The sequence below is a fragment of the Monopterus albus genome, unplaced genomic scaffold, assembly GCF_001952655.1.
Source record: "Monopterus albus unplaced genomic scaffold, M_albus_1.0 scaffold27.1, whole genome shotgun sequence".
Classification (NCBI taxonomy): Eukaryota; Metazoa; Chordata; class Actinopteri; order Synbranchiformes; family Synbranchidae; genus Monopterus; species Monopterus albus.
The window spans coordinates 455,458-471,284 of NW_018127907.1; the positions used below are offsets into that span (position 1 = coordinate 455,458).

The following is a 15,827-nucleotide window of genomic DNA, read 5'->3' on the forward strand; positions in this document are numbered from 1 at the left end:
AGTCATTCCAGGCAAACAACAGTGGAACGGCTCCTTCTTTCAAACGCTGTTTCACGTTACTACTGTTGTGTCACCGGCGTTCTACAGAAAAGCGGAAGTGCGCTGACCCGTTTTCCGGTTTGGTCACGTGACGTTCCGCATAACCCCAATACTTCCAATAACCCCACATAATAGATACTAATGTTATCATTAAAGCCACTGAAAAGGCGCTTTAGTTAAGAAAATAAAATCTTCAGTATTTCTCTTCAGTATGTGTGCAACAATCAGACTTTGTTTGGGGACAAAGTAGCCAGAGTTATTGTTTATGGGAGTTTATTACTCAAAAAACTCAGCTATTCTGCTTCATCAGGCTTGTGTGGATGTCATTTGATCAGTAGACCAAGTGTGAGGTTTAGATTCAAATATTGCTCACTCCTTCAGACAAGCAAGTAACATCACCTTTTTCCAAACTGTTACACCAGTGAGAGGAGCTCAGACAAAGCAATATATACAGAAAATCTGTGAAATATCCAAAACCGTGGCAGAACATGTTGTGCTCTTCTAGGATTCCATCACTCATAGTAATAAGCTGAATGAGAAAATATCTTTGCAGGTTATTTATTGCATTGCTCTCTGAACAGGCATCCTTCACAAGGGAAATGGGGAAAACGTCTTCCTCTCCCAGCAGCCTCCAGTTATCAACACTGTAATGGGGAACGGTTTCTACCGGAGTGTCCCGTGCGGTCCAAGCTGCAGTGGCGCAGCCCGCGAAATGATGCTGTTTGCCCCTGTGGCGCTGGCCAGTGGCCCCGACGGCTCCCTCTACGTGGGGGACTTCAACTTCATCCGCAGGGTTCATCCTGATGGATACACCAGAACCATACTGGAACTCAAGTGAGCATCATGATCCCGCTGGTGATGCATGTGATGAAACTAGTCTGATCTTGGTAGGGGGCTCACAGTGGGAAGCAGTGGATTGACTTGAGCACAATTACAGCTAAATTAGCCCAGCTGATTTGGGTCAGTGTAGCATTAGCTGTGGTTGGCATCTGAGGTTATGATCCGTTTGATCTCAGCAGAATATATTCTGAAGTTTGTCTTCTTGCAAAAGCCGAGCGTGTAAGGCTCAGACATCACAGACTCTAATCTGCCTCTTTAGGATGTGAGAGAAACAGAAAGTCCTTGCTGTGAAACAAAGATATTTTTTTTTGTGTGCATTACGACGCCCATATCTCCTACTGCACTGCAGGCGCTACATTCTCCATTTCTGTATTTTCTCAAGCGCACAATCTTGATGGTACTGCACAGTCATTTGTCCTGTAAAGTGTTCATCTTATGTAACTTTACTGTCTCATTCTCTGTTGTTATTGTATCTCTGACCAATATTTCTGGTTGAGATGCAGGTTTCCTGGTGTCTGTATCTGATACGTCCCTGTTTTCTGGGAGGAAATGACAAAAAGCTTCCTGTTTAGGTTAATATTTAATGTGAGGCAACGCAAACATCTAAATCAACCTTGATCTCACTTTATGAGGAGAAAATTGACTTATTGTAGCCTATGAAATTCTAAGTGACTCTCGTTAGCATCATAAATGATTGTTTTTTACCTTCTCTTTTCTCCCTTTTAAAATGCTCCTTTATGGCTTATTATCAGGAACCGGGATACCAGACACAGGTGAGAAATAGTGATTAACACCTCCTTTATATACGTGCACCAAACACGCACATAAACACAAAGAACATGCGTCAAGAGAAAAGACAGGACACGTTGCAAAATGCCTCGCAGCACTTTATCCAGGTTTGTTTGCTGCAAATTACATTGACCTGACTTCCCCTCTCCCCACAAACAGACACAGCACACCCAAAATCTGTATATATTCAGGTTGCAGTCAGATCTGTCGAATTCTCATTTTAATGTCACTAGGAGATATTAAATTTGTAAATTGGAAATGAGCCAAAATGTCAAGGATTTGATGTTTTAGGGGATTAGTGGGAGTCTGTTTGGAAGGTCTAGAGGACACAGCAGTTCACTCTCTTCCTGAGCCAGACTAAAAGCCTGAGGCCTGTTATGGCCTCGACGTTGTCCCTGGCCCCGAGCCTTGATGGCGGTGTGAGCTTTACACACCATGTTGGACAGAAGATTAGACAGATGATAGAGGATTTATGTGTGCTTGTCTGTGTGTGCCACTATCAGGAGTTATATCGAGACGACTGTGTATGTGTGTGCTTGTGGGTGTCTGTGAGAGAGACAGAGAGGGTTTATCTCATGTGAAAAAGAGAATTTTTCAAGATGCCAGATCTCCAGCAGGACCAAGTTTTCAAACATTTGAAAAGGATAACATGGCTGGGTGTTTCTGGTTCTGCAAGTGTGAAAATCTAGAAGTACCTGTAAATACATAGGTAATACCTAAAATCATCTGATCAAACAGAAATGATGGTTGGATCAAAAAAAAATCCCTCACATGAAAACGGCTGAGCTTAAAAACCAGCTACATTCAATGAATAAAGTGATTAAAGTGTGTAAAAGGTTCAAACAGATGACTAAAAGTAGTGGAAAAAACAAAATGGATTGGTTAAAAGTCTTAAGTAATTACAGCTAAAATAGATGAAAGGATAAACAACCAAAATAATTAACTAAGCGTAGCTAACTCTTTCAATTGCTCAGTCTGTTTTAGCAATTTACTGCTTAAATGGCTAAACAGTATTGGACAAATGGTTGAAACATCCAGCTTCTGCCACTCTAAGTGTTAGTAGCATGTAAATGTAACTAAACTGGCCTAATCATTGACTTTAACATCCATTCTTACAGTATAACCACTTTAATATAGTTAATAGTTTAAAATCAGTTCAAATGATTGTGTTTTGGCCACGAAGTATGGAGTCAATGAACGGGTACTTGAGTTAATCCCACTTGCCCGTGGGGATACTATACATCAGGAAAAAAAGACGGAGCACTGGTCTGAGCCTACAGTATATGAACTGCGTTCTTCTGAAGGCACTTTAGCATACAGTAGCCTCTCCTCAGGAGGTTTCTGCTTTAGTTCCTGCTTCATCGTTCTTTTTTTTCCAGCAGCAGCTTTTTACTGTTAGCAGCATGTTAGTGTTTCTCTTTTATTCTATACCATTGTTCTCCCAAGTCAGATACATTAATTATTCATCCATATTCAGCTTTCAAAGCTTTTCACTCCACATTCTTCCCAGCAAAGTGCCTATCAGCCAGCAGGGCTTGAAAACAAGGTTCTCTCCGAGGGGGAGACAATATAGGATGTACTCATCGTAAACTATTGTCTATTCTTTCCCCTGAAGAGTTGAGCAAGGAGTAAAGCAAATAAGGGAGGAAGTTTTCTAAAATATTATCTAAGAGCCCAGACGGTCGATTGAGAGAGACGGTCAGGAACAGCTAGATCACTATGTCTATCTGCACCAAACGCTGTTTTGCTATTATGTGTGGAGGGAACAAAAGAGGCTAGGGTGGGATTGTTTGTGTCATGGATGTTATTGTTGTTCATTTCCCCACTGGAGAAGGGCATTCTAAGCTGTGAGCATCTAATTGAGAAAAAGACAGGTGAAGTGATTTGTAATCAGCTCAATGCACCATGCATTGCCTGTGGTAGCTTCAAGAGGCCCAACAAATATGATATGCTGAGCAGAGCAGTGGCACGCTTTGAAACTCAGCGAATAACTCTCTTAGGATCAAGTTTAAATTATGTATGTGCAGTTCACTCCAGAGTTCTGTAAACAGTTATGCACTTAATGGACTAGATGACTGACAGCACCCATGTTTCAGTGGGGTTTTTTTCTGGGTTGTGAGAAGGCTCAGGCCAATATCAAACGGAAGTTTTCTCTTGAGAGGATAAGGGTTCGTGGGGGCAGAGTAGTGACACTGCTATTCAAAGCAAAGAGAACATTATGAGAATCTACTAGCAACCAGTGAGTAACAAAAAATGTTTTTAGGCCTATTAAAAAAAAAAGTGACATTTTTCATTAAATGTGGAAAAATGAAAAAAGTACCTTTACTGGGTGTCTTCAAGATTAATTGGCAGGGAACCTTTGACCAAACCCATCTGACACTGGATTTCACACCACAGAGTAATTGCTTGGCTCTACTATGTCCAAGTCTCAATAATACAACACAGTAACATGGCAATATCAAAGGTTTTTTGTAATTAATGAACTACTGACTACTTGTACAGAAGCAAGGCAAATCTTCTCTGCACAGCTGGATGTCCAGTATTGTCACTTCTTCTACACAAAGCAAAATGTATACAGTAGCTCACAGTCAGAACAGGGCTAAATGAACTCAGTGTTCATGGTGTGCTAAGTTAAGTCTGACTCTTACACTGACGACAGTTTCGTTAAAACGGTATGAAAAGTACATGACTCCATACACAACCGTTGTTCCTTTTACACAACATATTGTGTTTTTGAGCCTTACACTGAAAGAACTCCTGGTCTTTTGTGCCCTCTCATTAACTAACAATAACAACTAGCACAATAGGCAATTATGTGTCCACATTGCTTAGTTGGCTCAGGCCAAATTTAGCCTTATAAATGTTCTGTGTTTAATTTAGGTCTTGGACCTTTGTTGCATGCTATTCCTACTCCCTGCTGTGGCCCATCCTGCTTTCCTGTTTCTCAGAGTTTGGTTTTCTTTCATTTTTGACCTTGTTCCACAGTAACAAAAGATAAAATTAGCAATTAAAGATAACATTTTACAGTTTTAACATGCAGCAAATAAAACCAAAAACCCACACAGTATAAAATACAACTCATAAGCATAAGTCATGGTCAGAATGCATCTGTAGGATCTGTCACATCACAGACGTTTTGTGTACAGTAAGAATGACGCTTTTGGTAGGACTTACCAGTACATGAGTTATGCTATTTTTCACTTTATCCAGTCTGCAGATACTTTTATACACAAGGTTCCTTATCGCTACCTGAAGTGCGAACAGGAAAATGTGACTAGCACTACAAAATCTTGGCGTAACATCCTTGTGGTTTCATTGTAAGCGGCTGTAGCCTCTGCATGCTGCTGCTGTTGTACTGATACTATAGGTGAGCATTATAAACAGATAAATAGTAAACCCTGAAGAGAGAGGCTTTCACATCTTCTTTATCTCATCAAAAAAAGCAGAAATGAGTGAACATTATACAGTAATTAAAGTGTAGTTATGACATTACTACCATTGCAAAGCTTGAGAAATATGGTCTGCAATAATGAAGTTAGACCACTGACACAATGGACACCCTGTCACCACTTCCCTCCACTATGCAAAAATGAAGCCAAAATATGAATACAGCATCAAATGATTTATTAAAAACAAACTTACCAGAAACATGACCACTTGTACACACATCAGCATGATTAGATATACATATCTGATTTGTACTTTGAGTTTCATGTCCCATCGTGAATAGGCCGGATTTATGACCTTTTCTGCAGCCAGCCACCAGGGCCGATTGCGTTACGGTGGCGTCACTTCTGGGAGCTGTTATCCTGTCCATCATTTATACTGTCAATGAGTTAGGCTAATTCAAATTCAGTAAAAAAAAAAAATTTAAATCCCTTGTGACCATGTGTATTATTTAAATTAGATGAAATTAGATGTTACTGTTCCAGCACATGCAGCTAAATTTTCTCCTGGAGTCTCTCATACAGTACTGGGATGACCTGATTGCCACTAAATGCTTTTAGTTTGGCTGATGGAGTCATGAATACTGAGTAATATTAAACTAACAACTCCTTGGACTCTTTTAGCCTCATTACTGTAGCTATAAAAACTTGCATGTCATGGAAAAAGTCATGTACCACCTTATCATCTGAACTGTCTTTGCTTGCTAACTTGATTCTCAATTTACCTCATACATGTCTTCTCACTAGCACCAGCCCCGCTCATAAGTATTACTTGGCAATGGACCCGATGGGTGAGGTGCTATACGTGTCGGACACCAGCAGTCGCAGAGTGTACCGAGTGAGGAACCTTGGGCAGCCAAAGGACCCATCACGCAACCTGGAGGTAGTGGCCGGGACAGGGGAGCAGTGCCTGCCTTTTGACCAGAGCCACTGTGGAGAGGGCAGGAAGGCCACTGAAGCTGCACTCAGTAACCCTCGAGGTAGGACAGTGTTGACACTTACTGTACACTGTTGCCATGAACATTCCTCCAGGCAGTAATATTTGGTTCACCTACCTGGAGGACTAGACTGTGACAGATTTTTGAAGGTCAGTATTGAGATTGTCATGGGACACACAGAAACTGCCATCATGATCTCATAAAAAGTCACTTTGATCATCTTGGAACTAGCTGTGAGACGCTGTGTGCGCTGAATGTCACTGCCCTTAAAGAGGAATGTTTGAAAAGTGATAATGCTTGTAAGAGGGTGATATGATATTTTTTCATATGACAATATTGCGCTTACACATTTTGCCACGGCTGTATTAACTCATCCATCAGTACACGGTGGTCACAGTGCAGTGTTACAACCTGCAGAATCACAGACCAAGATCAGTATCTATAAATTCCTCATAGTCAAAAACCTACTTGATTTTTGCCTCGATTCATAAATTTTGATTCCAGACTGACTCCCCACATTTTGAGTTTTGTTAAATTCTTAAGGTGGCACAGTGGTTAGACCTGCCGCCTCACAGCAAGAAGGTTCCGGGTTCAACCTGGGTCCTTTCTGTGTGGAGTTTGCATGCTCATCCCAGTGTCAGCTAGGATAGGCTCCAGCCCCATGACCCTATTCAGGAATCAGCGGTATAGATAATGGATGGATGGATGTAAATTCATAGTTATTAGATAACAAGCTTAGTGAGCTAATGATAATAATTAAAGGTCAATCCATGGTGATTAAATTTGTTGTCTGCATTACAGTGCTGACATTTTTTATTATTCAAATGTATATTGCTGATATAGGACTTACATGTTCTGGAGTATAAACACTACACAGTAATTCCGGTGCTTGGTTCATTGTTTCTCACAATTTATGAAATAGCATTTGGGATATGCTGTGGTGTTAAAATAATGCTTAATTGATTCAAGGATCCTACTGTGTACTGCCACAAAAACACCCATCACATTCTCACCAGCAGCCATACACCAGCTAGGAAGAATTGAAGGACTGATGAATTCATGCTGGTTTTGCTTATTTTTTTTTCTCATTAGCATTTTAAATATAAATTAATTTACCAGGCAGCATTCATTTTCATCAGCCAGTTTTAGTGATTATGATTTTTTTGCTAAAGCTACTTTTAAAAGTAGTTAATTTACTTAAGAGTGATTTACCTTAAAAAAAAGTAATTAGTACAAAAAGTTTTTTTTCTTTTTTATATAATTTTGTCTGCCTTGCCTGTCAAAATCCTGCTAGACCTTTCACACAGCAGACATTTTGCCCTGTGACAGCAGGAAAAGCACAATGTGACTAATAGCACTAATAATCTGGTCTGCAGTCCAGTCAGGTGTCCCAGTTCCAGGACCCTGACAATATGCATGCTAGCTCACTGTCATGGCTTATTATTTATTAGATGCATCTGTGCTATAACTAGCTGAAACGTCTGCTGTGAAAGAAAGGTCTGTGGTGTTAGCACCGTGGTCTGCAACTCGCTACATGTAAAGCTCTGGAAATGGAACAGTCTATTATGTGTTTCACAAGAAATCCCAAAGTACGAGAATTATAAAAAAAACATGTCAAAAGTGTATTGTTTAGTGTGTGTTTTTCACTGCCGTACAGTTCCACAATGTTATACTTTAAGGCCATGCACACACAAACACACACACACAGGTGTTTTCGTTTATTCTGACTGATTAGACATTGGCACATGCTGCGTTCATGTCATATCAGAATTACTGTAATTGCCCATTTTTGACTTGGCTGAAATCTCCAATACATAACAGTGGTGATTATTAAAAAGTACCTGAAAACCAAACAAACATGGATGCCTCTTGTCAGTCAAAGTCAGTGAATTAATTAACATAATACTGTGTTGTCGCACAGTCAGGTCTGCAATCATACAACCAAGTTGAGTTGTCAGGAGATGTGAACACTCCCTGACTGTGAACATGTTGCTCTTTCCCATTACTGCCATCCATCAGGTTGAAGCTGGGTGGAGCTATGCTAGCAATCATGCTAAGAATGATAGCATTAAGAATGATAAAGGTGCAGCTGGTCCTCCAAAGCCAAATTCAAACAAGCTACTGTAACAGTTGTGTGAGGGAGATTTCAGTCAGGTACAGTCTGCACACACCCACACAGTTACGCAGATTTCATTGTAACAGGAATAAATGCCTCTACTGCATTTCTCTACCACACTCACTGACTGGAGATTGCAGAATTTGCCATCTAGAAGGAGGTAGTTTCAGCAATTTAAAGAAACTCAGTGAACAATTGAGAATAGGTGTTCCTGAGAGCAAGATAAAAATACAGTAATTGTCATGTCGAGAAATTTTTTTTATATTAAAATGACAATAATAGGCTGACTAATAGAGTAAGCATGGCGTCCCTTGGCGTACAGAAGAAAATGGCACTTGTAGGTGTTAAACTTGGACCAAAATGCACCTGTCATATTAAAGTTCGCTACCATAGAGAAGTCCGCAGATTCAGCTCCGATTCCCTGCTGGCTTCGCCCCGTTCATGCTATCTGTATTAATGCACATATATTTCAGACATGAAGCCCAAAGTGTCGATGTGAACCAGTTAATCGTCCTCTCCTTACTTATTAGCTGACAGCAGTGGATATGTCGTCTCTGCTGCTGTACCACATTTCTGTTTCCTTCTTCTGTCCCACTTGTTGGAACTAGTCTCTTATGACTTCTTTAATCAAAAAAGACATGGTAACCCACAGGAAATAAAGTTGGTGGAGTTTTTTTTTTTTTCTTTTTTTTTTGGCCACTGTACTATTCTCTAGTAGTAAAGTGTGTCTATGGTGTACGTTTGGATTATAGGCTGAAACTGTGAGAAACAACCATTGTTTTGTGTTTGAGAGATGAACAATTTTTCATTTGACAATTTTCATTTATAATATACTATTTTTCAGAAATACTTTTATGATTCACGTGACAAATTAACTTGCAATAATGATTATGTCTGGTTTTACTAACATTAATAATCATATTAATAATACAAATTATACTAATACTGCTAACATTGCAACTTAGTATGACCTACAACAGTACCTTTATTTATAAGAAAATTACATACAGTACATGTCCTGAGGTATACATATTCTTAGCCAACCAAATTTTATTATATAGTGTTCTGTATCCCGGGCAGTGTAAAAGATTACACTCTTGTTGTGTATGTGTCCTCCAATCACATATTCTTCTGGATGATCATATTTTTGTCAATTTCTGAAGTATTTGTAATATTTATATTTCTATATTATTTTTGGTTTGGTTTGTATGCATGACCTGCAGTCATAACAGGAAGAGAAAATGACAATTTGTGTCATTCATCACTGTCACCATGGTGTCCATAGATTGGCAAATGAGGAAAGAATAAACTAGGATTTGTATATGGATGAGAAAGAGAAGACAAGAAAAATACCTCCATTTAATAATTTATCTACCTTTCCCAGGGGTTACACTGCATAAAAACCTACAAAATGTAGTGCTGTGGTTTACTTTGCTTGGGTCAGTGACACTGAACTGACGGAACACTTTATGAAATGCTAGTTTTTTAAAGTGGAGTGTCATGTTCTGCATCAGAGGTTAAAATGGCAGATTGTTATCCCTATATTTTCTGCTTTCACAGCCAGCATCTGTTGAATCAGGCCACTAAATAGCTGAAATAATATACTATAGACTGGCAAAGCCTTAACGACACTAGTATGAGCTTGTGGGCGCTGCATTTGCAGGAAAAAACGTGTGCTGCCAAAAAGAAGAAATAATCTGTTTACTGCCCTCACCCTTCACACCCCCATCTGACCACCTCTTAGTCCCCTGCGTTGCAAAGGAGATTTAGCCACAGGCTTGTCACTCAGGCTGCACCCACGGTGCTACATGGCCTGTCCTGTCAATCACACTCAGCTTGTGCGTGCAATGCAGTCTGACGTGAAGGGAGACAGCCAGTCGATATGGAGCACAATAACCAAATGTACTGCAGAAGTGTCTCCATTCTTCAAATGTCACTGGTCCCAAATACAAAGCAAGTTCCTAATTCAATTTTTATTTCCTCTAACTTTCAAAGTTCATACAGATAAAAGAGTAAAAAGATGATGAAGAGTAAAAAAAAAGATGAGAGAAAACAAGACTGGAGCTGATTCCTGATACAATTTGACAGATGATCTGAAGACTTTTATTCTCAGTATACATGTCCCTTATACATCTCTGCCTTTATACAGTAATAGAATATTCTGTCCCAAGACTCCTCCTGTTCACTCGTGGTCAGGTACCTTATACTCTTTGGCTCACTGCACTTCACAACTTCACAGACTTTCTTCTGTGGCCATTGTGCTCCAACTAACCAGCTCTTATGAAGGCTCTGGCTATTTCTGCCTGCAGCTCCCTGGTTCCCTGTCATCCATCTGCCACAGCCCACCCTACTCCTCCTCCTCCTCCTCCTCACAGACTCTTACCAATGGTAATGAGTGGTAGACTTCACAGGGAAATCTCTGTCAGTTTTTTTTTTTTTTTTTTTTGAAGCTGTGGCTTTGTGGTTCTCTGGCACTGATCTTATCTTGTGTTCTCCCATGAGCTCCTTGCACCACATTAGAGCCTTCCTGCTTTTTCTCCACTCCCTCAATCTCTTTTTCTATTCCTCCCCCGTATTCATCAATTAATCATCCTTGTGCCCTGGTGTTGGCTTAGCTGCATTAGGCCTGCTGTGACACATAATACTGTAACAACACAGAAAAAAGTGATTACGTAGTAATCCATAACTTTAATTTGGTCTACAGTGTTGCAGCACTGTTGAGGATACTGCTGCTGCCCAAACTCATGTCTCTTCTTAGTGTAAGCTGCATGTTGTGTCCTTCACACGCTTACTTATGAATACCAGATCTGGGGCATTGTTCAGAGTTGCCTCCACATGTGCTTCTGCAGTCAATTAGCTTGGTAAATAAAAGGCCTTGCTGTATTTAGGATGGATCCCATGTCTGACATGAAAGAGGCATCAGTCCCACAAGACCCAACAGCCTTGGCTCTCATCTCTGGACTCCTTGTGTTCACAGTGTGAACATGTTTTGTGTTTTGTTTTATGTTTTTACATAAAGTGCATTTGGTAAATAACACTTGTGTGCATGTGCAAAAATGTTTGTCTGTGCTTTATGTGTAGAGTTTAGAGTTCAGACAGTGACTCCAGTGATTGAGAGTTTAGTTGTTAGTGTTTGCTGTGCCCAGGCCTTATCAATTATTTGTAGACTAGTCCAAGACAGCAAAGCTGACATCCACAGAGAGAGATGTGTGCACATGCGTGTGTGCGCACATTGTAGTGTGGGTGCTTGCGGCGTCAGTCTCTCACTCTGACCCACAGGGGGCAGACTAATGCCCTTATCAAAAGCTGACATGCTGCCACCCCATTCCTCCTTCTTGCCTCTATCTCTCCCCTCTTCTGTTCTCTCCTCCTCTGCTTTCTTTCTGTCTCTTTCTCCACCTCTCACTCTTCCCCACACAGACAGACACAACACATTTGTCCTCATCTCACACTGCCCCACAGCTGCGAGGCACGCCACTGGAGTTGAGATAGCAGGGCCAGGATGATGAATGGAGCGGCAGGGTTTAACCTGGTCACGGTGATTAACATGTTGAACAGCCAGGGAGTTTAAAAACAGAGACACAGCCAGGGGTAAATATGCTTCACGTGGCACATCACTGCTCTGCCATCAACCTCAGACCAGCATATATTTGTGCTGCACAGTATCTGTCTTGACTAGTGGTTGACATATAAGCCGCTTAGGTGAATGAATATGTTCACACACTGGGTGCCAGTCTCATTTACAGAGATGGCTGGAAACATGGCAGCTTGCATAGGAGCATTTCCCAGCTTGTTTCATCAGTGTGAATCAAGCATTCGATTCTGTCAGCAAGCCCATACTCAAACCATTATCTCAGCAAACACCAGTCCCTGTTTCTACTCCAGCAGTGGAGCCATATGAGCGATAGTGTCCTTTAACTGTGTAACTTTAATCACTGCAGCCTGTTTTCCACTTTTCTCAAATATGCTGCTTCCCAAACTGCATTTTCTGGCAGCAGCATTGAACTTATAAGATCTCCTAGGGCTGTGTAGCCTCTATGCCAGCTGCTCTGTGTTATAACTGGAATGAATGTGCTATTGTTATTCTACCTCTGGCTCCCATAGCATTTAGTTCAGAGTGATTGTTGCATCTTACAAAACAGAGACGGGGGGGGGGGCAGATTAAATTGATATAGACTAGGAAAAGAGGGAGCTCAGAAGTGAGAGAGAAAGAGAGTGAGGGAGAAAGTGGGTGATACAGAGAACAAAAATAATAAGAAATTAAGAGAGAAAATGGGGAATGGAGGGAAAAAGAGAACAGGAGAGAGAGAGTAAAATGGATAGAGAGAGAGAGAAGGCTCTGCTTTCTGTCTAAATCCTACAGCGTGCAGCAGTCCCACACCTCATCTGCATATTAAACTGGCCCTGTGGCTGCCGTCCCTCTCGGAGGGTCAACTATCATTGTTTCTGTTGGTTTAAACAGAGCACTGCTTCACGAAACAAGGGCATCAGATGACTCACACTGTTTTTAGCTCCAAGATTCAGTTTGTGTGGGCATATGTGTGCACAATTTTCAACAGCTTGCTCCTGTGTTTTCATTTTACGTTGACCGAGCTTTTGTCTTTGCCTCTGGACATTCCTGCATTAATGATACAGACATGAATTAATCACACAGCAAGGCAAACAGCAGCATACTCCATGATAATATAAAACAGAGAGACACCATTAGGTCATGCTATTTCTACCACACCTTGCTTTGTCATCGCAGCATCCATGATAATTAGAATATCGTCAACGGGCATGCATCACTGAGCAGCCACAATATGAAGTTCTGACTCGTTTCTCCCAAAACTAATGTTAAAAATGTAGTTACCAGCTACAAATCTGTAGGGACACAAAGCGCGACAAGTAAAGCACACAATACACAGGCACTTCAGGAACTTCTTCAGCCAGTGAGCAATTTTTACATGATTGGAGAAAAAAAAACCCAATGCAGAGCTATGGCCCACATCCTGCTGGAGATATATAAAACAGTACAATACCATAAAGTCATGCTGTGTCTTATGTAGGTTTCTGAATGTTACAACGTTCCTGATTTAAAAACAAACGGGGAAAAAAAATGAGTCACCCAAGTGTTAATTATATAATCATTGTTAGGATGAAATAAAGCTATTTTCATGAAACACTGCATAATGAACACTGTGAAAACTGTGACACGGTGTGCGTCAGCATTTCCAAACCAAAATGTATAGTTTTATCAACCTGAAGTCAAATGAGGTCACAGCTAAATGTGTTCACATTCCCAAAAGACAAAACTGGCTCTTTGTCGTTGCCTTTCACAAGGACCCATATAAGCATTTTGGGATGTGGAAATGCTACTGGCAGGATGACGGGTTCAAAATCCACAACAAACAAACAAACATAAATAAATATTTAAAAAAACACAAATCTTACACCACATGTGCAAGAGCTAATAGTTTTCACAAGGGAGTGCTTAAAAGCAGGACATAATCTTACAAAGCTGCAAAGTGGGATGCTATAGACTAAATCAGCACATCACATTACTCGTTTTCTATGTGCCACTGCCAGAAAAACATGTTGGCGTCCGTAAAAGAAGTTGATAACATCAGCAGCATATGATTTCAATGGGTCAGAGAATTTGGAGCAGGTTCTCGATTCCCATCCGTAGTCTGGTCACATATTTTCTGCCATACTTCAGATTACTTCCATCGGTATCAGTAGCTTTGCAGGATATAGTTACATAACTTTGAATACAGAGATGCACAAACCTTTTCCATTGTTTTTCACAGCAAAATTGCTGAATTATATATGAGGTCAAAGTTCAATGTAATAGAACTACAACTGCAAAACTTGGTGGAAATTCTCAGTACTGTCCTGAGTTACATCTCACAGCTTGCTAGGAGAGGCCAACAGGTCTACTTTACCTGGATATGGTGTCACATCTTCAACCTATAGGAACAGATGGTGCATCATGACATGCACAAACCCTTTTTGAACATATTCATATCTATAGTCACATGCTGAGAAGTAGTTTATTCAATTTGAAAATATTATTTCTAAATTTCGCAATTCTGATAATTTCCCAGTAAATTAATCACGGTGAATTACAGCAGATCGGTTTTGTATTTAAGGTTTAAGGTTTTGGCACCTGTTCTTGTACTTTCTGGCCTGGACTGTTGTCAGGAAAATTGCATTGTGTTTGTCATAAAAGGTGGTCCGAGTGGGTCTTAACAGAATGAGCACCAGAATTGCACTGCGCTGTCTAATCAGCATAAATACAGCCTCAGCTGCACCTCTCTTCCCACCTCAGCAGAAGCGCAAAAAAAAAAAAAACCTCAGACTTGCACCCAAGGAAAATTGCCTAAAGACTGTGTTTGAAGCAATGCCGGCTTTGAGCTGGCAGGAAAATGGAGCCCTTGGTGTGAAAGCCCTTTAAGAGGTTTTTCTGTGCTGTACCAGGGACACGCTACTGTAGTCATTATTTCAGCACTGCAACAGTTGTATTGTCAGAAAATGCAGACAAAGGTAAATTAATCATTGGAGCAAATCTTGTTTTTCTGGTAACTATAGTCCTCATTATGATGATACGGCTCCTTCCAGAAAGAATGAGGATGTAGTTGTCAAGCCCCAAAAATGATTCTATAAAACTCAGAAAGTGCTGATTTGACTGGCTAAAAATGTCAGTGGGGCCTGTTTTGACCTGCAAACCTTGAACAAACATCTTCAATAGTGTGTTATGGTTCCAAATAGGATCTCAGCTGAGACCTGATAGTGACATTTGGAAGGCAGGTACTTTGAAACTACTCAGCAATTTTATTGATTTGGCAAAGCAATTTGGGTAGGAAAGACTTACTTCCTGTTTACACATTTCGGGCTCTTGCAGTAACGTAATATTCTCCCCGGGTGAGCTGTAGCACCAGAATTTGTTTATATAGTAGAATAAAAGCATCCCAATATTTATAGTTAAATATGGTTAAGATACACTGGAGTCACAGAGTCACTGGCAAGCAACATCTTAAATTATTTAAATGTAATGTGTTGGTCTCTTTTTTTCTTTTTTTTATATGTATATATTAGTTTTTAATATAGACTATTCTTCTCTAAGAGTTTGAAATAAAGTTTGAATGAATGAGTTTGAATAAATATACTTAAAGCTTTTTCTCACAATGGCAGACAAATGCACTGGTTGGCATTGAGCAGACAGTGTTTACATGTAAAAGTCAGTTTAAGGCAAAAAAAAAAAAAAAAACTCGGGCAAGTTTGATGATACATGAAAACACTGATTGCTGTATTTCATGAATCATGGTGCTGAATACACTGCTTTGCAATGCCATGTGACTGAAGCTTTACTTTTCACCAGATAAATGGCTGTGACATGCCTTGGACTACTTTGAAAAACAAGGATCCATCTCAGAAAATATCTAGCCTGCATCCTACTCACCAAGGGTCAGAAGAGGACTCATAGATATTCTTGGAGGAAATAGTCAGCTCACTGCCAAGATTTACTAAAGACCAAAGAAAATATAGTCAGTGGGCTTAGTAGAGGCAAATATATGCTGACTTAAAATAGGGCGCTACCTGTAAAATGCCTGCTATTGAAGTAATGCATTAGGTAGAACACTACACAGACTGACAGCTACCTTGTTTGTAGTCAAAGTG

At 40.3% G+C, this 15,827-nt stretch overlaps 1 protein-coding gene across 1 annotated transcript in view; it reads left to right on the top strand.

The window, feature by feature from the left end:
* The window catches only part of tenm1 (teneurin transmembrane protein 1), a 181,262-nt gene that overhangs the window by 130,418 nt on the left and 35,017 nt on the right, over window positions 1–15,827 (top strand). Inside the window, exons 20-22 of the mRNA XM_020595580.1 lie at window positions 621–873; window positions 1,632–1,652; window positions 5,862–6,094. Of these exons, the coding sequence (XP_020451236.1) occupies window positions 621–873; window positions 1,632–1,652; window positions 5,862–6,094 (507 nt within the window). The remainder of the gene's footprint in view (window positions 1–620; window positions 874–1,631; window positions 1,653–5,861; window positions 6,095–15,827) is intronic.